Here is a 25817-nt window from a genome sequence, read left to right as displayed (position 1 = left end):
TGCAGGCTGAGCCCCTTTGGCCCTATTGGCTTGTATAGAAAGTCCATAGGTGGGAGTGTATATTGAAGTTGTCCTGGGGAAAATGGGCAGGGCTTAGGCCCTCAGACAAGTGCATACACACACACACACACACACACACACACACACACACACACACACATATATATCAGAAGAGAAATGAAGAAGGGTAGGATTTGGATTGTAGCTCCAACTTCTGCACTTAATGTGAGACCAGTCTGGAGACTGAGCAGGTAAACAAAAGGAAAAAGGACTTTGGCAATCTCATGAGAGGGTGGGGCTATGAAGACCTCACGTTGAGAGCTTGCAGGTCGCCTGTGATGGATACAGGGGACGAACATGAGAACAGTCAACCAGGAAGGGCTCACGGATAACTGTGTGCCTGTCCTTCGGTGCAGAGAGACTCACAAGGAAAACTGGAATTGGGATGGGGGCGAGTTTAAAAGTGACACACAGAGAAAATGAAGACATTGACAAGATGGCAGAAGCAAAGGAGGAAAGAAAGTGGGCACCTGAAAGAGAAGGGCTAGTCAGGAGCTTGAGACTGGCCCCCGAGGAAAAACCCACCAAACTCTGTTGACATTCACTGAAAGTATGAACACACTGGGAAAGGAAGGGGCCAGTTCTGACATGAGCCCACCCAACTGGCCATTGACCAATGACCAGATAAAAGCGTCATGTATTAATCTGCATAAACATCCACAAGAACTATGTTAGCATCTACCACTGGGATAATTCGGAGTAGAGCACACTACAGAAAGCAGGCAAAGAAGAGGTATGCACACCCACAAAGGATCTGGGACAGGAGATGATCAGCAGGGACAAATCTAATGGGAACCTAAAACTACCTACCTAGCTGCCTCTACTTTGTAAAACAGTCTGACTGCATTTTAGGAGGCTACATGTCCTTAGCATATGATCCAGAAATTACTCCTAGTTATTTATACACATAAATTCAAAACCTATGTCCACACATAAACCTGTACCTGGATGTTTATATGGCTTTATTGTGCCAAATAGGAAGCCGCAAACAATGAAGCTATCTATTGTTTACTTTGGAATAAGTTATCCTAAAGCCTTAATTCCTGGTACCTTAGAATGTGAGTTCATTTGGAAATAGGGATGCAGATATAATTATTTTAAATGATCACACTGGGGTAGAGTGGGCCCCTAATTTAATATGCCTGCTGTCCTTGTTAGAAGTCACATGAAGATAAGTGGCTTGATTCACCTGCAATCTGAGAAACAGTCAAGAAGCTGGTTGTCCCACCGGATACTGAGAGGCCCCAAAGGGTCACCACAGGTTTCAGAAAAAGCAACACCCTACCTGCTTCTTGATTTCAGATTGTGGCAATACACTCATGCTATATGAAGTGAGCTTGTCTGGGATGCAGGGCTACCAAGCTCTAACAAAACAATACAGTGTCCCTTCAGTCGATGAGTGACAAAATCTAACACAACCAGAAGATGCAAAGTGCCTCGACAATGAAAGAAGTAAACTATCATGCCATAGAAGCACATGGTAGAACTTTCAGGGCTCACTGCTAAGTGAATGAAGCCAAGCTGGAAGGCTGGCTTCACTGTGACTCCAACTATAGGGCAAGAAGAAAAAGCATGCCACAAACAAGGGGAACAATAAAGACATCAGTGGCTGCTTAGGGTAGGAGTGTGAATGATAAAGGATTTTAGAGCAGAACACAGAACTGCCAAACACCAAGAGACAACCCTCCTGAAAACTGTGGACTTAAGCTAACAATAATCCCTCAATATTATCACAGTGCTATTGCTGACCGCAAATGAACCACATTCGTGTCAACTTTAATAATACAGCACATTGCTGTGAGGATGGGGAGCAAATGGGGTGCTGTAGGCACTCTACTTTCAGCTCAAGTTTTATGTAAACCTAAACCTATGTTATGAAGAACAAAATAGTTTAAATCCAGGAGTAGCTACTACCTTACCTGAAGGCAACCACGGTCCCTTGGGATCTTGAGGTTAAAAGTGTCAAACAGATGCATGCACAGCCTTGTGACTATATGGACCTTGGTCAACCTTGAACATCTACACAGAAACTAACCTTATTCTTCAATAAGCTAGCTCCCTAAGTTCAAGAGGTATGGGTACTGGAGGGTACCTAGAATCCTGAGTATCGATTTCAAGGAAAAAGCTAGATGATAGGTTCCCTGGTTCTTGTCTGTTGTGGTTGTTGGTTGCATTATCTCAGACTCAATTTTGGGAACTGTGTTTGATCTAGAGCAAGCCATCAAAGTCTACAATGTCAGTTGCTGTATCTGTAAAATGGGATACCAGGCTTTCCCTGGAAAGCTAGTTACTGATCACTTCAGATAACACACACCAAACACCAGCTGAGTGCTTGATCCAAAAATGCTGAGGTTACAGATCAGCAACCTTGCTAAAGAGCTTAGATCATGAGCTTTTCGTGTTAATCAATGTCCCATGACTACAAGAAACACCTGAGATCATCAACTTCTGTAAAGAAAAGAACCTAGTTTGGGACAAGTTGGACCTATTGAATTTTGGGGTTCTGGCCAGGCTTTGGGTGACAACAGTAGAGGGCATAAGTTGGGGCCAAGAATCACTCACCTCATGCCCAGGGAGAATAAGAAAGTGAGGGAAGACTGCTACTCAATACTTTTTGAGGGCAGAGCCCCAATATCCTAGAAGTTCCACTAAAATCCGATTCTTAATGTTTCTCCCACCTCCCAAGAGTACCTCCCTGAGTACCAAGTCTCCAACACATGGGTCTTGGGGGAACATTCAGGATCCAAACTATAGCATCATCTTACAAATGTTATTTAGTTTCTTCTTTGACCTTAGTGTTATGTTGTGTGTTCACTAGAAACTAAAGAATTAAATGCAGTGCTGAGGACACAGAGCTAATTTGGTCCCCAGGACTTATTAGACAGTCAGCTTAGCTATACTTGGCCCATGTCAGGTTACAGAGAGACCCTGTCTCAATAAACATGAGTGGACTCTGAGGAGTGATTCCTAAAGTTGCCCCTACATACATGCACGCACATGAACCCATGTGTGCACACACATAGTATGAGCACAGGCACGGGGTGGGACAATTAGAAGTGATCCCACTGGGAAGAATGTAAATCCGTGGTTGGGAAACAGTACATTTATTTGAGAGGTAAGAGAGTAACTTGGAAACTCATTTAAAATCTTTCAAGACTGGTACATGGTGTTGCCTGCAAGCCGAGGGTTAGAAAGAAGCAAGGAAGGAAGAGTCAATTAGGACAGTGTGAGTCTTGGAGGGATTTGCAAGAGGCTGGAATTGAAGTGCCATGATAGCATTGTATATTAAGGAAGAACATGACATGGGGAAATGCTGCACAGAGAGGGGGGTACGTGATTTCCAAACAGGAATAACACTATGGTAGCAGTTAGGAGACAACGATTGCCAGTCTGGAAAGGAAGGATAACGGCTCGAAAGCAACAACAAGGCGGAATGTACAAGGCACAGAGAAGGGAAGGGCTCTAGGAAGCAGGGGGAATTTGCTATGGTTGGCAGTCAGTCTGAGAGGGTAACAGCAATAAATGTCTTCTCCCACTAGTCTTCAGGAATCTAGAAGAATGCCTGGCACTACCTCTTCCTACGTGTGTGTGTGTGTGTGTGTGTGTGTGTGTGTGTGTGTGTGTGTGTGATGGAGAAGCTAAAAAATCTTCCCAGCATGGTGCCTGGTCATCCTGAGGATGCAGCTTAAGAAGTGGACACGCAGTTCTGTCATGGCCCAACAAGAGGTCATGGTGAGAAGAAGAAACAGACAAACACAGTCTTGAAGGAGGAAGTGGAAGGAGACATCAGGCATGAAAATACATTCCTGTTTGCTGCATGTGAGGTACTGACCCTGGGAAAGCGGGAACACTACTTGGAAACAAAGGTAGACACAGACACCTGAAGACCAAAGGGATGAAGAAGACGAAATCAGATTTTCTCCCCAAAGAGCCTATTTCCTCAACAGAGATTAGGTTCTAAGAAAAGGGATAAACAGAGAGCCCACGCCTTCAGAGACAACCGGAATGTCTTCTCTCCAGCCTCTGGGACAGATCAGAAGCCTGACTCTGAAGATGACAGCAAGCCCAGATCTTCCAAGAAATGAGTTTACTACAGCCCACAAGGGTCACAAAGGTCTCCCAGGGCCCAGTGTTGCTATGCACAAGTCACCATCTCCCTGGTGATCCATTTGGACAGGATCGATTCTGTCTCAGTCTGTAAGATCTAGCCCAAGACCCTCAGCTGTGTGACAAGGAGGGCTATATCCATTTTCTAGTGCTTTTGAGAATCAGGGAATGTTTACACAAATACCAGAGAGCTTATTAGGCTCAGGCTGGGTACACAGGACCAGGGAGGTGCATCTTTATTCGAAATCCCTGAAAGGCTGAATCAATTCAGAATGAAGACAATGTCAAATGCAGAGCATTTGCGGGAACAGAAGCGAGGGGATGCAAGCATCTGATAAGGGGTGGGTACCAGGTGATCTTTAAATATCATTGCAGGCTGACATGTGATGAAAAATGCTGTGGAACAGATTAGAGACAGATAGGAAGTAAGAAGCAAGGAGCCAACCAGCATCCTAATCATTCTGGTCAGAAAGGTCCCATGTCTCATGGTAAACACAAGAATAAAGGGGGAAAAAACCATTCCATGCTTAACCCATTGCTGGAGAGGCCGGGGAGCAATGCCTGCAAATTTAGGAAGCTCTTAAGACCCTATAACCTCTTCCCAAGTGACACATGCTAAAATGGGAGACGGGAGGGAATTGGTGGAGGAAGCCTGGGGATCCTCATATGAATAATTTGCTCTCTTAATTCCCCACTTCCCACTTTCAAAAGGTATGAACCCAATCTTACATACAGCACTGTAGACGTTCCTGTCTGCTGATGTGAGAAAGCAAATGTGGCTTTAACTGTGAGGGCAGCCTCTCACTGTATGGAGGGTTGTGTCATCGAGTTAGTTCCCTTGAAACCTTGGGAATGAGAGACCCTACTGTCTCTCAGCCATCCTGTCCCTGCTTGTGTGAGCCACAGGAAAACTGGCCAAATACAATGCTCCTGCAAAGTAGTTATTGTGTCACGTGTGTTTCCCGAAACTAACTAGTTGTCCGCTGTCTATTGATAGGTCGAAATGAACTGCTGCATGAAAAAGATGCTTTTCCTACTGGCAAAGGGCTTGGACCATTGGAGTCAACCTGTGACTTTCCTGTGATAAGGCTTTGTGTGTCCCCTCCAACTTCTAGTCTCTGCCAATAAACCCAGAATCCCCACTAACCTTTGCTTGCTTACACAGGAGCAGCATGACTCCCTAGATGGCTGTGTTGGCTCCTACACCAGACCGATCTCCAGAAGGAAGGCTCTGCACGCTCGAGATCTCCTGGTGTGGTGGCTGCGAGATTTTTCCTGACATCCAAGTACATGCATCTAGTCCCAGGACTTTCTCCACAGCTCGTGAGTTCCCATGGGACTAAGATCACGATGCATGATGTCTCAAAAGAAATCTGCCTCTCTTCCACATGACATATTCACCTCTGTCTTGTAGTGTGCAGATGGCATGGTACCCAAAGTTCCAAAGGACACATAGACCCTAGGATCAGAGACTCTGAACAAAGAGCCCAGAGCATCTGCTAAGAGCATGCAGTAGTGTGCATCTGCTAAGATGCTGTACCTGGAAGTTTGCCTGGCCATTAAAGCTTGTTTGCACTTCGGAAACCAGTGCCTTTACATGAACATTTCCAGTAGAGGCTGAAGAGGTCAATATTTGTGTGTCTATACATACATGTGTATGTCCACTTTTAATTGGCATAAGAATTGCTTAGATTTATTAATGCAACATATTTTAAAATTATTGTTCCAATTTCCATACCATAAATAAGTGTACTCTTTGAGTGGTCTACTCCAGACCACTTTATTTTTTTTTTTAATTTGGTGCTTTTGTTGATAATTTTGATCTAACATGACTTTCAATCATAGCTCTGAAATACCATCCCATGATCCCAAACACAAGAAAGTGGTCATAAGCCATAAGTACACATAGCGAAGTATGTGTACAAGATGGGTGTTGATCTGTTGTTAGTTGAGTCATGTGTGAATGAGTCAGTCATCCATGTTATCTAAGGTGTTTTTTTCTAACAGAATCACACATACTATATGTACTGGTTAGTTAATAAAATATTGACTGCAAGCAGAGGCTCACAGAAACCTACCACTGTTTTTTTCTCTAGGAGCAAGGCTTCGGGGTTTTCTAGCTTACCATCCACAGGGACTTTATGGGAAAGAACTACCGCAAATAACAAGAAAAACATTTATGTTCAAAACAGCAATGGCCAAAGAACACTGCAGAAAAGTATCCTTCCTGGCTACCCCGGCCAGGTGACAAGTCTGACCACAGACAAGCACGTAGCAGTTGGGCTGTTCTTTGCACAGTTTCATGCTGTAGATCTGAAACCTTATCTTTCCCTTACGCCCAACCTTGATCTAGAACCCAGGTATTCCTTGGATGACACTCACAGGAAGCCTCTAAAAACCACTGGTGCAGATTCTATATACGGAGGCAAATGATGGTCTGAGCTGGTACTAGCCCAACCTTTACCACTGTGGTAACGCTTACTGAAAAAAATCTCAGAGACAGAGAAATGGAAGCAAAGGCTGATGGGATGACCCAAGACCTACTCTGCTGCTGGAAGCCCGAGCAGGAGCGGCAAGAGTTGGGAACTCTGAAGAGTGTGACCCAAGTATAGAGTGCTCAGACCAGGGGAGGAGCAAGATCAGAACACACCTTTTTCTAGGCCTCTCCCAGATTGATTGAGCCATGAAAAGAACCCACTGCTGGGAATCCTGTAGACTGGAATGGGGCTCTCACAGCCTTTGGGATTTTGTCTGGATGGTGAGGCCTTTCCCTAACTGGTTACTCTGACCCCTTGCTTTGTCCCTGCTCCCTACGGGCATCTTCACACTCTCCTGAGAAGTAGTTCATTCCCTAGAAGGCATCAGCAGTGTGAAGGCGACGCTGTGCATTTATATCTCTGGACCCATTGAGCCTGGGGGTGCGGGAAGGGGAACACTGTTGGCTGGAGGGACAAACCACCCCAGATTTCAGGAGCTGAGAGGGAACCTAGCAGGGCTCGGGAGAAATACTAAGAGAGTGGCTGCAATCAACAGGAGGTGAGAGAGGGGAGGAAATAGGTGTCCTATCTGGGAGGAAGCAGGGAGGTGCCTAGAGCTGGGGTGTTTCCAGGGAGTGCACATTTTGGAGCTGGGCTGGGAAGCCAGAAAGACATTTCTATTCAAATGTACTCACTGCCCTTCATTCCTTTTCCCGCCTATGGAGGCCTGGGTGGAGCTTCTGACGATCTCAGAAGCGGCTGTGCAGACAGAGCCAAGTCCCATGTTCTAGCATCTAGGTGGGGTCTGCAGAGGAGACTAACCTCCTTTATGAGCCCTTACAGAAGTACCTCTTCCTACTCAGGGCTATGCTGAGCTAGGCGAGTAAAAGAGGGAATGAGACTTAGATCTGTGGCCCTCCCTTCCTCCAGGACTCTGTCCACTGGCATCTCTTTGTCCAGGCTGTTCTCTGAGCTTAGAGACAAAGAGGGGGGTCTCCTAGAAAGTGGGAGGCTACCCTAGAAGGTTCCAGAACCCCAGCAACCTGTTTTGCTTCCATACCACCCCCTACAAAATAAGGGACAGCATCCAATCCTACTACTTACATGTATCTGGCTTGTGGCAATTGTGTCCCTGGCGGAAGTACTGGGGGTTCTCAATGACTGGGATGCGGGTCATGCCAATGACCACTGTGTCTGGCCCAGCGTCCAGCGATGAAGGTGTGGTGATGCCATGGTTGATGTGGTGCAGTGGGCTGGCTGAGTCCTCCTCACCACTGATGACAGCCACGGGACCTGCACAAACCATGAGAGACAAAGAACCTGGTGAGGTCGCATCCACTCAAAACCAGTCCTGCCCTCAGAACATTCACTGCTTTACCCCCATCTCCTTCAGAAGAATCCAGTCCATACGATCAGCAATGCCCAAATTCCCTCACCTCTGACCTTAGACAACTCCAGCCAAATTCTCTTCCTTGAAAATAGCTGACTCTCAACCATAGAAATAGTTCCAAAATAAAAAAAAAAGAATTGAAATAACTACTACATAAATCATTTTTGATTTCTCCCCAAGCCCAAATTAGCTGAAAATAATAAATCTCATGTTTCTTTGTTTATGCAGCAGCAACAAGACTTAAAAGCAGAACCTAGAAGCAGGTGTTTCCGTTCACCCCTCCTCTATTTGGGGCACGAAAATCGCTGCCATTGAAGGGCCAGAGAGAGCCTTAGCCTGCAAAGTCCTTGCCTCTCAAGCATGAGGATCGGAGTTATGTCCCCAATTGCCACCTAATACACCAGATATGGTGATACGCATTTGTCGCCCCAGGACTGGGTAGGCAGAACAAAGAAGATGCTTAGCCCTTATTGGCTATCTGTAGAGCTCCAGCCATAGTAAGAAACCGTGTCTAAAGAAAATAAGGTAGAAAGTAATTGAAGAAGAGCCCAAGGTCAACCTCTCACCTACATACACATGCACATATACACACAGAGATATGCATAGTCTGGGGTATACCTGGGCATTAATATTATCAATGTTCTCCATGTGTTTTGGTATACAGCCATGACCCAGAATCTATGATTGTGAAAATGGAGGTCCCATGACCTTTTAGCATTGCCACTAAATTTCCAGCGGGGTATGACATGGCTTCCACTGGACTCTGCCATAGCCTTCATCACTCCCAATGTGACCCTGAGCCTCACCCAAGCCATGTTTGACAAGGGACAGTAATTAGACTAGATCCCTGGTGGTAGCAGGACTAGCTGTCCTACTCTTGAAATATCCACATTGTCCCAACGTCCACAAAGCATAGCAATGACATCTTCGCCAATTCCATGCTCCCCATTTTCTAATCCTCAGAAAAAACCCGGTGAGAAAGGTGACTCAAAGGCACAAACGACAGCGATAATTAATGCTGCCGTCTTCGCAGAACAATGATTGTGTTTAGTGGTATATTTCTCCCACGCATACAAATAAAACTCCTGTAAAGGGAATTAGCTGTGACTGTCTGTGGGCTTCCTACGACTGGCGTTTTAAATGGCTGCTTTGCTAGACACAGGGTCCCCAGACAAAGTGCCTGCTGTGATTTGGTTTTGCAGCTTGAACAATATTTCCACTGCAAAAATCCATTACAACATACTGAAGTTTATGGAGAGAATATTTCCCATCAAACAGCGAGGTGAAGCGCCAATGAGGCAGAACTAAATGGAAGACTGGTAAATGCGAACGGCGGACCCTGGATTCCACTCCGTCAGCACAGGCAGGCTTATTCCAGCCCGTGACAAATGGCTGACGGTGTCTAGGGACCGTGTGCAAAAGTGGCAATAAGTGGTGGCCCAAATGCCCAGAGTAATCACCTGTCTTGCGAAAAGGAGCGCGTTCCTGAAAACGCTTTCCTTGGAAACTCATTGGGAAAACTTCCATAGGTACTTGCGGTGAAATGAGAAACACTAAGCCCTGGTATTAGCCACCACCCAAACCCTCGCCAAAATACAAAAGAAATGAAGAAATATTCGTGCACTACGAGAAAGAGAAGAGAATAAACAAGACCTTTCAACATTTGGGAAGTTGAAAAACACATCAAAGGAGGTTAGTGACTCAGAGCAAAACCAAAGAGCCCCAGTGGCATGTGACCTGTTGGGACCATGCATACAGAGCGTAGGGTGTCCAGAAGAACTCATGGTATGATGGACATGGTGCACAGGAAGATGGCAGGGTGGCCCATGCCTCAACAAGACAGCTGGGTCCACAGCCTTGTCCCTACTCCACAAGAGGAGTAACTTATTCCGACAGAAGTTGATTCAAAAGACACAGGAGAAGGTTTGGGTGAAGCACAACGCTGAGCCCTTTCTTCCCGTTTCTAGGACAATCACATGTGTGCTCAACCTGTCCACCCCTTCCCAAGAGCCGCTCACCCCTGGATGTGAGAAGATGCTTCCAAAGTGAAAGCCAGAAAGTAGGCTTCCAGATGTTGACATTTTTACTCTTCCTGCTGAGAAGCCACCCTGGAATCAGTTCACAGTGAAGCTGACAGTGTGCATGACAACCTCCTTCACACAATATGGGATGCTTTCAGCTTCCCAGAGCTCAGTTCTTAAATATAGAGACAGTGCTGTGTGCAAGACCACCAGACATCTCCGAAGAGTTTCGGCACCAAAGAAAGCAACAAGCATTCAGAGCCTGCAGGAAATAGGGGGCAATGTACGAAGACTCAGAAAACCAATACAAAACCCAATAGTCTCGGGGAGGTAAATATGACATGAAAATATTAAAAGGGCAGAACTTAAAAAGTGAACAATTCAAGGTAAGAAAGTGTCTCTGAGAACATCAGTCATCAACATTTTAAGGTCAAGAGTTCGAGAAGTCAAGAAAATCTTCCAAAAATCAAACTAAAAGGAAGGAGTTAAAACTAAGCAAGAAAAAGTAAATTTTCATACCAAGATGAAACAAAAAATTAAGAGAAGCTCCAGGAATGATCAGGAGAGAATAAATGAAAAATGTATGGAAATTCTCTCTACCATCTCTCCAGTTACCTACTGAGATCCTAGTATAATTAATACATACACAAGTGTAATTTCCTGCTTTGCCCCACCCCACACAGACACACACACACACACACACACACACACACAGAGAGAGAGAGAGAGAGAGAGAGAGAGAGAGAGAGAGACAGACAGAGAGAGACAGAGACAGAGGCAGAGACAGAGAGAAAGAGAGAGGGGAGTATTAGGGGGGATGCCAATATGTAAAAATTGACCTCACAGTTCCCTTTTCCAGGACAGTCAGAAGGAAGGACTCCATCAATCCAGGCAGTAGGTAAGGGACAAAAGCAGAGCAACCATCTCAGGCCACAGGAACATGGGATGAAGGCACAGACGGAGGAAACAGTGGTGGATGCAGCGTTTACAGCCAACAGCCCCACTCACTCCAGAGCTCATGGTTTAATTATAACAAGACACTACTTCCTTTACCATCATTACCAAACACGGACCCCAAGAAGGAGCTCAGCACCTCCCCATCTCTTTCTTTTTGATCATTATGGGATATGGGTTATTTTGGTGGCATGGGAGAAGGTGGCGTTGGGGGAAGAGGTAACATGAAGACTTCAACCTTTGTGAAAAGCTCTTTCTTCAACCTGTCTCTTAAAAGTTCCTGGGGAATGCACAGTCAACAAAATTTTCTTTCCAAGAATCTGTGACTTAAAACAGTTAAAACCTATCTTTCCTTTGCATTGTTGTTGATTTTGAAAGGGTTGAAGTAATAGTAGTGGGGGGGGAGGACTCCCAATGAATGGGAAGGAAGAGTTCATCTAAGAAAGCTTCATATAAATAAACAATAAACCAGTCTATAGAACCCTGAAAGACCTAGACACTTGAACGTGGGCACTGTAAAGGAAGCAGGGGAGGGAGTAGAAAAAAAATGGTCAGAAAATAGAAAAGAACCAGAAAAAAATATGGTCTTAGAAGCCAAAAAGAACCATCTAGGAGTGCAAAAGAATCTATCCTGAGGTCAAATAGGATAAACAATGAAAGGGGAGATGGAGAGATGGCTTAGTGGTTAAGAGCACCAGCTATTCTTCCAGAGGACCAAGGTTCAAATCCCAGCACCCACATGTTGGCTCATAATCTCTAACTCCAATTGCAGAGGATTCAGTATCCTTTTCTGGCCTCTGAGTGCAGTAGTTTCATACACAGTACAGACAGACATGAGGGCAAACACCCATGCCTATAAAATAACATACAGCAATTAAAAAGATAAAAATGTAGACTGAAAACTGGCATTCGAACATGAGGATGTTGGCCTTCCAGAGATGAGTTTCACAGACTGACAGAGGAAAGTGCCAAAGTTCTGCAGAGTTGGAGAAGTTTCTGTGGCTTTTATTCAGTTCTTCCTAAGTATCAAGTTATACCATTTGTAGCTCCTTTAATCTTGGAACACCTCTGTGAGGTTGCTGGCATTATTGTCCCCACTTTAAAGATGGAGGTGTGAAGGTAATGACCTGTTCCAAGACATAAACCCCACAGAGAAGCAGTGACAGAATTCACACTTGTAGCTTGGCCCCAAGGCCAGCACTCAGAACCATCACCTGGCGCTGCCTCCTACAAGAGAAGATTGTGGGGATGTACTTGCTCAAAGGGATACATGCTGAATTCTGGCTCACCATCCTCCCATGAGCAGCTGCTTTTGTTGGCAAGAGCCTGAGACACTTATGAAAGGGATTGTTCTTAACCCTGAAAATTGGGGAGCAGCAAATCACCCCATTAGACTCACCCAGGGAGATTACAGATAATTCATCTTCGTGTCTCACCAGCACTGAAATAGTGTTCCTAAACTATGTCCACAATCAGAATAGAGCATGGCAGCATCAGGACCATTGTCCACTACCCAAAGTCCCCTTAGCCATCATCGCTCTAAAGTAAAGGCCAATAAACTGCTAAAGACGTGAAAGAAGATTCTCGCCATCCCTGCCTGCCTGTGCCTGAGACCAACAATCTCTCATGGGAGTTGCATAGGGCCTACTTGGAGATGATTGTTGTGAATCCACAGCACCCCTGGTCTGAATGAGAGTCTCAGGCTCATCATGGTATAACTGTTAGTTGTGTTCATCATGAAGACAGAATGCACGTATGAGGACAGGGCTAACGGGAAGCCTGTGTGTGCACCTTCCATTCAATGTTATGTACCCAAAGGATGAGGCGGGGAGATATGCTTTAAAAAAACTAAAAAAAAATTAAGTCAATCTTTATTCTGAGCATATGTAGTTCAGTGTAGTACACTTGCCTAACATGTGCAAGCCCCTGAGTTTAGTCCTCAACACTGCAAACAAAACAAAGTGTCTCTCAACCTGGCACCATGGTTCATTCTTGTAATCCCAGCACCAGAGAGGCAAACACAGGAGTACTGAGAGTCCCAGGCTATGTAATGAGACCATGTCTCTAAACAAAGTTTGAAGAGGCCAGGGTTGTATCTCAATGGTAGAGCGTTTGCCTCACACATGAGACTCTTCAATCCCCAGCACCACAGAAACTAGGGTCTCCCTACCCCCATGCAAACATATTTATAATCACTCTTCTGGTAATAGGTTAGGACTCATGGGTGGAGGCACCTGCATTTCACTCTAGAAGCCAATTTCTATTCCAGCCCTGGAGGCTCTCATGCCATTCAGGGAAAACCTACAGACTTGTGGGCCATCTGGGTGGCAAGTATTTCTTCTCACCTTAATATCTGAAGTAAAGAATTTGTTAAGGTGTCCTAAAGGGGATCAATAAGGAGAGTAGAAAGAGTCTTTGCTTTGTGGGGAACTTGCCACTGTTTTCTTGAAGCGGCGTGCATCTAAAGTAGGTAAGGGAAAGGAGCCAAACTGACTCCTTCTAAGCATGCTGCAAACACACATACGTACTCACATTGCACATGCAAAGCGAGCATAGCTGTGAGCTATTAACAGAGTCGCTAGCTATTGTTACTAATCCTTCTTGACTGCACAGCACAGCTCTGATATGAAATGTGACAGAGAAACAGCCTCAGAGCCATTCTGGTGGGTTTAACCTTCTAGGTAACCTGAGGAATACCTGTCTGCTCAGACACTCATACCCCACTTCTCCTCCCATACTGCTGACACCCTCTGCTTTCAGAGCTTTGCTGGGTCTTATTCCTTGGGTAGTAGGACTAGTACGTTGCTTGGGAAACCTGGAAGGTCAGAGGTATCCCGCCCAACAGGCTATTCCAAACTGTCTTGCCAGAGCTAGTCTCTTCCTCTCCCATGCCATTTCTGCAACATAAATAAATTATGATGCAGAGCTGTGTGGAGATGAATTAGACGTGTGTGTGTGTGTGTGTGTGTGTGTGTGTGTGTGTGTGTGAAAGAGAGAGAGAGAGAGAGACTCTGATTCCACAGTGAGATCTCAATTCTCAGAGATATAACCCCTGGGAAGGGCATTATATTACATCGTAGTCCTTTCCAGGCAGGCAGAACCCCAGTCACAGAGGAAAGATCCAGAGCTGCTTCTGGTCACCAGGAGGACCTACAGGTGCAAGGCTCTTCCACAGAAGTCTCTGATGACACCAGAGAAACTCTTCAGGGTCAATGGCACAAAGAAAGAAAGGCAGATGGGATGGCTCACACGCAGTAGAGAAAGAAAATCAAATTGGTACCTTCACAGTCTCTGGAGTGGTTTGACACAGAGATAGAGCAGGCTGTGAATGTATGAGCCCACAAAGAGAGTGTCAGACACCTGACCCAAGGCAGCTAAGTATCTACAAGCTTGGGCCCACCTGTGAAAGATAGCTCTGATCAGTCAAGTTTAGAGGTGAACTATAAAGTAGAAGGTCCATAATCCACTTATTTCTATGCTCTTTCCTTTATCCTTAAACTTCTTTCCAAAGAGGGAAGGGACGCTAACTTCATCTCCAGACTCTGAAAGATCTCTTGGGAGTTTGCGGTCATGGTGGTGAGAGTCGTTTGCCCAGTATTTCCAGATACCGAAGGTACCGCAGTTTTCTGCACACCTGGTAGGCATGCAATTCCTCCGCTGCTTCTTTAGAAGGCAGTGAGCAATAGTAAGGGTACAGCTCTCCCATGAGGACACATTCTCTTCTCCCACTGTGGGCACTCAGGAAAGCAGAGGCCGAGTTCCCATCTCATGGAGTCCCTGAGTGGAGTCAGTGCAGAGCATGGATCTGGGAGAATGACTAAATGAATTTGTCATTTTAGGCTGTTGAGCTCTTGGGGGGTGGGGTGGGCTCTCCATTCTCCACAATTAATGCACTCTTTGAGTCTTTTCATTTAGACCATCTGCATGCTCCACTCCATCTTGAAGGAACTTCTACAAGGGCCGGGGAGATGGTCCAATGGTGTAAAGTGCTCACTGTGCAAGCATGAGGTCTAAATTTGGATCCCCAATACCTACATAAAAAGACCCCATGTGTGCCCGTCTGTGATCACGGCTCTGGGAGATGGAAAGAGGAGGGTCCTGAGGGCTTGCCACACAGCCAGTCTAGCCAACCTGTGAACTCCCGATTCAGAGGATGAGCCTGTCTCAAAATGAAGAAGTTAAAAAATGATAGTAGAGCCGGGCGGTGGTGGCACACACCTTTAATCCCAGCACTCGGGAGGCAGAGGCAGGCGGATCTCTGGGAGTTTGAGGCCAGGCTGGTCTATAAGAGCTAGTTCTGGGACGGGCACCAAAGCTACAGAGAAACCCTGTCTCGAAAAACCAAAAAAAAAAAAAAAAAAAAAAAAAAAGCAGAGACACCTAAGGTCAAATTCTAGCCTATACACACACACACACACACACACACACCAACCACTAAACCACTACAAAAGTAATCCTTCATTCAAATGTTAAGTATGCTGTTCTCAATGATGCAGTTCATGTTTCAATGCCTCCTCTCCACTCTTTACCTCAAAGGTGAGCTTTTATTTCCAGCCATACCTGGAGTGAGATGGTGCCCACCTACACAGGATGTGAGATGTGAAAGAGGCCTGGATAAATCTAGGGCTTTTTCAGCGTGTCAGAATGAAGCACAGGAGCCAATCTTTGGATTAAGAAAATGAGTTTTTTTTTAAAAAAAAAAACCTCAACCTTTTTCCTACTGATAAAAAATCAAACAATGACATGTCCCTGGTGCACAAGAGTTCCACATCAACAAATCTGGGAGTGGGAACTCATAAAGGGGAGTAAGTGAAAAAACAGCAAACCCAATTAAAAATCCAGCCATGCTCAGAGAGGGATTCCATTTATGATCTCATAAAAAGGAGCCTGATCCTCAGAGGCAAACAAAAGAAAATCAATTTCTTAATTTTTATTGGCAGATGTGGGACAGAGGCCAAGTGAACAGAGGCTGTGCCCAAGAGCATTCTTGGGGACAACTCACCGCCTTCAATTCCTGGCCAGATCTACTGGGCCCTCCCCTCTGCTTCCTCCAGTATCTAGGCAGACATTGCCCAGGGTGACCTCTAGGGCGCAAGGGTTTTGCGGGCTGCCCAGCAAGGCACGCCCTCGTCACTACTCGGCTCTTCTCCCAGAAGCATTTCCCAAAAGATAAGCTTTATTCTCTGGCTCCAATTCCCTCCTAGCTCTTGCAGAAACCAAAGGCATTCATTGCTCATGCTTCAAGGCATTTGGAGCCTGGAGAAATCCTGGTGTTTGAAAATGATGCCTCTGATCAACCAGTCTGTGAACGCGCTTAAGGAAAGGGAAAGGAGACCCAGCGTTCTAGACATTTGGTTCCCTTATCTTGCTCAGTCACCACAACCAGCCCTGGGGGTTTAGCCTCTTATCCACTGTGACCTGTCAGAGAAACTGAAGCTCAAAGTTTGATAATTTGCCCAAGGTCACTCCATTAATAAACAGTAGATAAGGCCAGGTCTATCTGCTATCCAAATCTGAGTTTATCACACTATGCTGGTCTAACCCCCAGCATCTACTTATGACAGTGGGGCAGTTATGGTGTGTGTGTGTGTGTGTGTGTGTGTGTGTGTGTGTGTGTGTCTGTGTGTGATGCTGGAGATGAGGTGAGGCCTTGTGCATGCCAGATGAGTGACTGCCACTGAACCATGTCTTCAGCTTCCAGCTCCAGTCTTCCCCCAGGTCAGACTCATCCATAAGGGAACTAGCCTTGTGCAGGAAAGAATCTTACATTCCAGTCAGGCAACTTTAGACCAGAAACTGTGACACAGAGTGGTAGCCATTGGAAGCAATAGGAAATTCAAAGGCAGGAGAATGGCCAGCAGCAGCGGTCCAGAGAGTGGAGAGATGCTTTTGGCCTAGAGGAAAGGTGAAGCCAGCCTCCTCCAAATACTCAGTGTGCAGATGCTGCATCAAGGGGAAGGAAATAATTACCATACAATTGCAGATCTAAGACGATGAGAGTCCAAAATGCTGGTGTTCTTTGTCCAAGGCCCCCATAAAGAGTTTCTAGATCAAGCCTGAACCTTTCTTAATTCAGTGCTACACACTGCTCTGTAGCAGCTAAGCACAATTCAGCAAGGAGGCTTCAGAGATGGCTCAGCCATTAAAGCACTTGATCTGCATGGCATGGAGTTTGGATCCCTATGACTCTCATAAACGCTGATTGGGCGTGGCAGCCACTTTTAATCCCAGCACTCAGAAGGCAGAGATGGGAATTCTCAGGACAATTTGGTTAGCTGGACTAGTCATATAGGCAAGCTCTGGATCCAATTGGGAGACCCTGTAATCAAGTAGAGAGCAATTAAGGAAGGTTCTCTACAGCAGCTTTGGGCCTCCATGGGAACCCGGCTACCTATGCAAACACACATGCACACCACACACACACACACACACACACACACACATTCAAAAAAAAAAACATTCAGCAAACCAATATTATGCCAAAATGGAGTACTTATTTCCCTTAGAGATTTGTTCATAGCTCCCCTGCCCCTGCAAGCTGGGACTTTTGGGAGTGGTGGCAAACATCATCTGAGTTTACAGTGTAGGGGGCACAGCCGGGGCTGAATCACCATTGTCTCCATGCCCCTCAACCACTCTCCCAGGCTGCTTTTTGCGCTAACTAAACTGTACACCGTAATCAAAGAGAACGAGAGCCTCAGTGCCCGCAAGCTGAGCCCAGATGTCTCTGATTTTCCTCATTCACAAGTGGAAGGGCTAATGCTGCGGAACCCTGCGGGTTGACCCTGGATGGTTTCAGCAGGAACTTCTTTTAAGTTACAGCGAGATCTGCTGAATGAGAAAGAAGAGACACGGAGAAGAAGAAAACCCTTTTCAGGAGAAACCCGAGCCTTGTAGGCACGGCCGCTATGCGGGTCATCGCGCAGTCAAAGCGTATCCAGGCAGCTCTCTCGCAGTATTTCCAAACGCATGTGGAGCGATGTCCAGACATACGGCCACCTGTAGAAAATCCAATCTCTTTCCCCAGAGTGATGGCCTTCAGAAACTCTTGTCACAAATCAAAGTAACAATAGTAAGTGCTTGCTGAACACTTAGTGACTCTAGGCGCGATGCTGGGCTTTCTGTGTGTACGCTCTCACAGTGTTCACAGTGAATCAGTAATGTGGGCCCTGTAAACAGAATTCAAGGAATTAAGTCAACTGCCCAAGGTCATACAGCTAGTAAGTGGCCGTTTCATGCTTGAGATCAGAACCATAAGATGCCACGGTCTTTTTTCTTCATCTCTCCTCTACCTGCCTCGAGGTACGCTCTCACACACCCTCAGTGTGAGGTCCAGGATGAAAACATTCCCAAACGGCATGGCCTCTAAATCTAAGATACTGAAAACAAGCCTGAATTTATTGCTGCAGGGAAATCATGAAAGCCCACGGCTTTCTGCGGTCTACTCAGAGATGGTAAGTTCACTTCTAAACCCTTTAGGATCCTAAGCATTCCCCGTGAGCTTGTGCGGTGCACAGGCCATATCACCTCATGTCAGACAAAATGACATCTTCCCCCAGGAGAAAACACATTCACACTAGGCAGATGTACACGAGAGTTCTTAGGAATCTCAAGTGTGGGCCGGACGCTAAAAGTTCAACATGACAAGCCATTTAAAACAGAAAATCCTTTGATTTGGCACATTTAATCTGAAGTAGGTAAGCATAGAAAAGAGCCTAGCAACTTGAAACTCCACTTGGTTTGAGTTATGCACACATCTGTTCTAACCATGCATTTTGGCAACATAGGACCCCCTCCCTGCATATACTGGGCAGACACACTGATAATGTATCTAGAAGCTATCGATAACCTGGGACCCCCATATGCATCTGACTACGTAGATACCTGTTTTGGAAAATGGAAATAAGTTACTCCCTTTAGCAACTCCTTGATATCACCCCATTCCAAACATGTCCTACCATGTCGCAAAACCAAGGAAGATGTGCTGATCTGGCCTGAACTGGTTTGAGGGTATATATGCAAGGGACAACTATAACTTCTGGGTGAACTTTAAGGAAGAACCCACGATTGACCTATGTACAATGGAGTGTGCATATGATTAAAATAAGTAGCAACATGGGAAGATAAATGCACCGTGAGCAAATGCTTACATAATCCAAGCCTGTCCATCAGAACACCCTCACCAACAACGCCTCTTTCCCGTGAACGCCCTAGGAGGAAGACCCAAACAACAATCAGTGTCCTTAAGGACTTTCTCACTCAGGGGCCTACTGTCACTCTATGACCACATATTTGTGATCTGTACTCTCATTTTTCTTTTGAATAAAGTTTGCTTCTACTTTGCAATCTGTATTTACTTACTTCAATGCCTGGAATAAGATACAAAGAACCTGGAAACAGACAGCTCAGACTCTTACCACCAATAGCAAACATATCCTCTCCATCATAGGAAGCATTCATCTATAGAACCACTATTTTCTCATAAGCCCCTTTTCTACCACATCTCTAAGACATACTCAAAATAGGCATGACAGACAGCCCCATTCCACAGGTGAGGAAACTTGGGACTAATTGTTAAGGTGAACCACCATACAGTCAAGGCAAAGTCAGTCTTCTGGCTCCCTGTTCATTGCTCAGAGTTCACATCAGGTTTTCTTTAGCAGAAAATAAAAGGGTGGCCATGTATCTCAATGCCCAGAAGTACAGAGACTCTCCACCCAGTGGGTCTTTATAGAAGTGGTCATCAGGAGGATGTGAGGACGTTTTGCATCTCCTTGCTAGGATTAGAGTCTTAGGGATGATTTATCAACAGTAGAGCGCGCGCGCGCGCGCACACACACACACACACACACACACAAAACAAGAAAAGGAAAATAGATGCAGACATAGAATCGCTATGCCTCCTAGAAACTAGGCAAGACCAAAGTCAATCCTGTGATTTTTCCAAAGAAATTATACCACAAATTCTAAACTTCTAGGGTAGAGTTTCTCCGTTCCTGAGCTTGAAACTAACAAGTTTTCTCTAGATTCCCACAGAGTTCAAGGCCCCTGTAGCCCTTCTGCTGAGGCTGTTGGTGCCCTGAATTGTACACTCACAGCCCAGCCCGACCCTTGCGAAGGTCCTGGCTCCACGGTGTCCGCTTACCTGTGGCTGCCTGGAGCAGGCACTGGAATCTGGTCATGTCAATCGCATATGACCCAGGCCTAGCTACCTACCAAGGCTCAGTGTTGCCCCCAACCACCCTGGACATGCCTGTCTCGAGGCTCAGGTTGCAATTCTCCACCCTGTAATCATGGCCAGGATGTCCCTGTGGACATGTCTTAGAACAATTCCGTGACATTTCACTTTAAGAAGCTATACCGTTAGCCAGTGCTATGATTTTCACCAGAAGCACTCCACTGAAAGAAAACAAGGAAGAAAATCTACATTTGACTCATCCTATGAGATCCTGGGATCAGCGGTGCCCACTCTCTTTGCCCATCCCATTTCAAGCCCCTCACTAAGGCTTAGCAATCTCTAGATCATAAATCCTACACAGTCACAGACTCTATCCTGTATATCCTTGAACTGTTGTAAAAGCTCCTACTCAGACCCTTTTAACAAAGTAGGGAGTTTGAAAATACACCTTACTGGAGCCTCATGTCTAACATTGATAAGCGCTGTCTCTCTAAGTGTGTTCTTTCCCAAGGGTTCCCGTTAGCAAACGCCACAAAATGGGTAGCTTTGAAACAACACAAATTTGTTTTCTCACATTCTTGAAGAGTGGGCATCTGAAACAGGGGTGTTGATGGAGCCATGCTCCCTGGGACACAGGCCAGAATCCTCCTTTGCCTTCTTCTAGCTGGCTAGTAAACCTCAGCACGCATATAGCTTGAAGGTGCTACACTCCACTCTGTGGAATCACATGGCTTTCTACGCTCATTACATGGAATTTTCCAACGTGTCTGTCTCTGTCTATTCCATTTTTAGAAGGACAGCAATCATCAGAGATTAAGGGTCCAGTCTTCTCCACTACCACTTTATCTCAATCTACATCTTAATTCCATCTGCAGGGATTATTTCCAAGTAAGGAATCAGAGGTTAAGACCTCAACTTATCTTTTTACAGGACACAGTCCAACCGTGTCTACTTGTCTCTAAGCACCTGGATCTAAGTGGTAGTGACAGACACAGGTATAAGATTACAGGAAGGGCCATAAAGGAAGAGGAGTCTCAGGCTCTGGAGTAAATTGGGAATTCAATCTATGGCCATTCAGCTCCCAGTGACAACTTCCCAGAGATTGTAGTAATATGCGTATATCGTATACTAGAAGGTGACCCCCAACATGTATGATCGAACATACATACCAATCTTGTACATAAACGCTTCCTGTTCTTATGTTCAACAACTGCTATGCCTTATGCTAAACCCTGAACTAGAGACTAAAGGAATAGAGTAAGAAGAACCAGATTCAGCTCCGGGAAAGATCTTGGTCAAGATGCAGGCCATACACAAAGAAAGAGAAAAATATACGTGTTCATGTTACAGGCATTCCAGGCATTCCAGATTCAATGAGGTACACAGATGGGAAGGAAACACGGGCAAACAGCTTGGGGATTGATCCAAAGTCCAGTTACTCTCTAGTCTTTAAGTTCATCTGCCCACACCTTCCTCCTCCAGCAGAGCCCTGTTCCAGGGCCCCTCCCTTGCCTTGACACACAGATCCCATCTCCCCCTCTTGAGCGGCCATCCCTTTCAAAGCTCCTTGAACCTTGGTTGCCATCTTCTCTCTCACACATGTGGACAGCACTTGGGAAAGAGCCTCGGCAGCCTCTATTAATCCCTTGGCTTGCTCATCCCTTTCATAGACATGCCATAAAAATGATATACTCATTTCATTCAAACAGCAGTGCGGCAGGAGTGGTGAAGGTACAGAAGGCCATTGATTGCCAGTGTGTGAAGGGATAAACACAATGTGGAAATCAATTGAAATAACATCCTATCAGTTCTGAAATCTCGTCCCTTATAAGGTATACTTTATATACTGAATGAAGTACCCGCTCCTGTTTACATAGTTGCCCAGTTCCCTCCCCCAAGGGGCTCCACTGTCAAGCCAATATGGCCACTGCATCGAGCCCCAGGAAGCCTCTTTAGTCTTACAGGGCAAGACAATGATGCCACGTGCATATCCATCATCAAATTCTCACAGCCAAACTGGAAACCCAGGTATGTATGCTCACACATATGTGTCATTGAACAAGAAACTATACAAATTCATGCATGAACAAATACCAGCTCTTTAATTAGGTGTGTACACATGGCTTGTTCTTCCTTATGATCTCATCATTGCTTCTACCAAAAAACAAACAAACAAAAAAACATTCCATAGGGACTGTGTATTTTGCAATGTGGTATATTCAAGGATGTTGGAAATTTGTCCTCCTTATAATGGGAGGTGCATATCAAGACCTCAATGGGCATGTCAGGCTGCAGATAGTATCAAACCATAGTCCATCTGCTCACAGAGATGGTTACTGGTAACTAATGTGCAGGTAATGTATAAAGTACAGATACGCAGAACAAAGAGACGCTTCATGTCCTAGGTGAGAGAAAGTGGGAGAATGTTATTCCATCCAAGTTCTGAGAAGAACAGGCAATTTGACATCTGTGAATATCCTGGAATGGTGATGTATGTCTGTAATCCCAGCATTCAACAGGTGGAGGTTGGAGGTCAGTGTGGGCTACATAATAAGAAGTTGACAAAAAAGAAAAGAAAAACTAAATAAAAAAACCCAAAATCTACAAATTGCTTATTCCTAGAATTTCTGTGTAGAGATTTTTCCAACTTAAACCTGAAACCACAAAAAGGAAAGTCCTAGATTAGATACGGGAGAACTACTATACCTCGGTGGGGAAGGCTGAGGCATCTGAGGAAGATTCTGTAATAGGTAAAACTTCAAAGATCCAACCATCTAATATCAAAACTCATATTCTTCAATTTCCTGGCTTCCTGCAATCATTTTTATAGCATTATTCTTGCACCGACTTCCAGATCAGGTAATAGTATTAAATCAGCCAATCCATAAAAATCTCTCACCCTGATGGTATCACCTCATCAAAAGCCTCTTTCCTCACACCTCCACTGGGCTAAAGAGCATCCAGGTGAGAAAGTAACCTGGCCGGAAAGGGATTGCTCATCCAGTCCCGATAGACCCCGTTCTATTGAGAAGAGGGTGGCCCTGCACCCCGACTTGCTCGGCACTTGCTATTTCAGCCTACTTGTTCATGAAGCTCCTTTTGGTTTGATGACACCATCATCATCATCAAAGCGGAAAGTGAGAGAAGATTGTCAGGGATTAACTCAACTGCTATTTTAGACTCCAGACACAAGAGAGCAGCATCTGCATTAACCCAGTGGGCCTCTCTAGGTAACATTACTCCCGTCCTAATCTTCTAATGCTCTTTGGAAAACTGACCATAGGGAATCCACGCATGCATCTCCAGGATAGTATATAGGATAGTGTCCTTCTCAAGCTGCCAATGAACATCACTTGATGATGATGAGGCAGGCATTGATTTTCCCATTCCCTCTTCTTCCTATGTCCTCTTCTCCCTCCCTCCTTCCTCTGGGGTACAGGTCAATCAATCTTAGGCCATCTTGATCTACTTGGAAAGCTTAACTGCCATGAAGCTAAAACCACCTGTCCTCTGGCTCCAATCTCTTAGAGAAATTAGTGCCAATGGAAGTGTCAGTATCAATTTCATAATGTTATTGGATGAAGGTAAAGACTGGGCCAAGTCCCATATTCCTAACGGGCTATCAAAGTGATGAGGATTATGGGTAAGGAGACAGACAGCTCTGACAGCAGAGGCAATGGCTCAAGATCAATGAGACTGACAAGAATATCTTCAGGCCACATCGCTTAATGCTGACATAGGTATGATCTTCTCAGAGATTTGGGATATCGGATGCAGTTTTTCCTAGTGTCTCTAGGGGTAACTAGAGATTCTGGAGGCTTGCAAAATCAGCCCTTGGTCCTGCACATGTCCCAAGAGCATCTGAATAAAAACTTCCACAGAACAGGAGTTTGCCCTCATGATGAAAAAAACTGAATATCTACCTCCCCCTTTTCCCCCTTCTTGTTCTTGCCTTCTAAAGAAAATGTCAAGATAAAATGTAGAGTACGTATTTAAATTTAATTCCTTTGCAGAGTCAAGGGAAGGCTTGAGATTATTAAAATGGAAATCAAGATCTTGTAAAAGTCAAACCATCCTAGCAGGAACAGAGATTTATTATGGAAAGCAAAAGCAACAGATGGATGCCACAAGGGTCCCGAGTTCTAATCCAGGATCTTACTCTAGCACTGCTCTAAGTACAACAACATGCACTCGGGATCCAGTCACTTTTATCTGCCTGGGGCTTCAAATGCCTCCTGTAAGGTCAACCTCGTACTAACCTACAGCACCGAGGAAATGAAATGTCACTGGTGTCAAGAGCAACAGAGGGATTGGCAGAGGATGTTTTATGAGACCTGGTAAGGTGGAAATTGCTTTTATGTCTGTGTTTGGTAGAAGAAGCACACAAACAGCTTCGGAGCTGGCAATTCAGGGCATAGTGTGGCTGAAGAGCAAACAAAGAAAGTCGTGTGTTCTACTTATATGAACTTCATGCAAAGGGCATGCTAGCTGTTGCATACCTGGTAGGTTTAAAACCCTGAGACTCGCAATTTATCTTCTCAACTTCTCAGGCACTTATGTTCCCAGGGCAGCAGACACAATTTTGAGCCTGTGAGGTTATAGCCAGTTAAGCAAGTTTGCTTTATTATTTTTTAATTGCTTAACAATATTGTTTATTGGTGCTCTATTTAAAACCCCCAGCATGTTTCATAACGGAGTTGAAAATTCCTGCGATTTTCAAGGACCTTCCGCAGAATACACGAGTATATTTATGGGGCCAGATAACTCCAGTATTAACTGGTTAATCTAGACTTTGACCTAAGCAGTTGAGCTAAGCAAAAATGATATATGGAAGAATATCAGGATATAGCAAGCCTTAGCTGGATAATGTCAACTGTGGTGAAGAGGCTGTTTTCAGGATTATTTGGAACTGCTGACTCCCCAAACACACTCAGAATACTGGCCTAATATGCAAATGTGTGAGTCAGGGGATTCCTCCCAAGACGCCTTTAAATAGCATCCCTATAAAAACAATACAGTACAGCATAGGGGATGCTAAGGTGGCTAACCATCTGAAAGGGCAGTTGGGGGCAAAGAAACTAGAAGCAGTGAAAGTTTCCACTCATTGCAGAAGAGCCAAAATCCATGACTAAACATGTTTAGAAAGAACTACCGGAGAATGCCGCAGAAAGCAATGGAGAGTAAACAAAGTTTGGCGGACACTTTTTGGTAGTGGAGATTTCTGTCAACTTGACACAGTCTAGAATCATGTGGGAAGAGAGCCTCAAGGAGGAAATGTGTAGATGAGGTAAACCTGTGGGCATGCATGTTAGGAATTCTCTTGGGATGATTGAGGTGCACAGTTCCACCCTCTGTAGTCATCAGTACCATGAGCTACAAAAGGTATTCTTACACGTGTAAAGGTGGAGAGAGCTCAGAAGAATGGATCCTGTACCGAACAACACAGCAGAGTTGACCCTGTCAGCGGGGGGGGGGGGGGGGGCAACAAGTAGGCCCTGAAGGTACGAGAGCAGGAGAGCTGCTCCTGCCCCTAGACTGGTCTATCACGTGATGGCATGGATGAAGGAAAGATCCCTCCCCTCCCCCTCACCTTACCTGGGCAAAACAGCAGAGCTGGCCCTGGTGGTGCA

At 45.3% G+C, this 25817-nt stretch overlaps 1 protein-coding gene across 5 annotated transcripts in view; it reads right to left on the bottom strand.

The window, feature by feature from the left end:
• The window catches only part of Ntrk3 (neurotrophic receptor tyrosine kinase 3), a 358909-nt gene that overhangs the window by 143215 nt on the left and 189877 nt on the right, over positions 1–25817 (bottom strand). For all 5 annotated transcript variants that reach the window (XM_041656675.1, XM_041656673.1, XM_041656674.1 and 2 more), the window contains one exon: positions 7749–7937. In XM_041656675.1, the coding sequence (XP_041512609.1) occupies positions 7749–7937 (189 nt within the window). The remainder of the gene's footprint in view (positions 1–7748; positions 7938–25817) is intronic.

This window comes from Microtus oregoni, unplaced genomic scaffold (assembly GCF_018167655.1).
Source record: "Microtus oregoni isolate MIOR12 unplaced genomic scaffold, Mior012 000000F_ref0000247, whole genome shotgun sequence".
Classification (NCBI taxonomy): domain Eukaryota; kingdom Metazoa; phylum Chordata; class Mammalia; order Rodentia; family Cricetidae; genus Microtus; species Microtus oregoni.
This window is presented reverse-complemented; position numbering and strand designations above follow the sequence as displayed.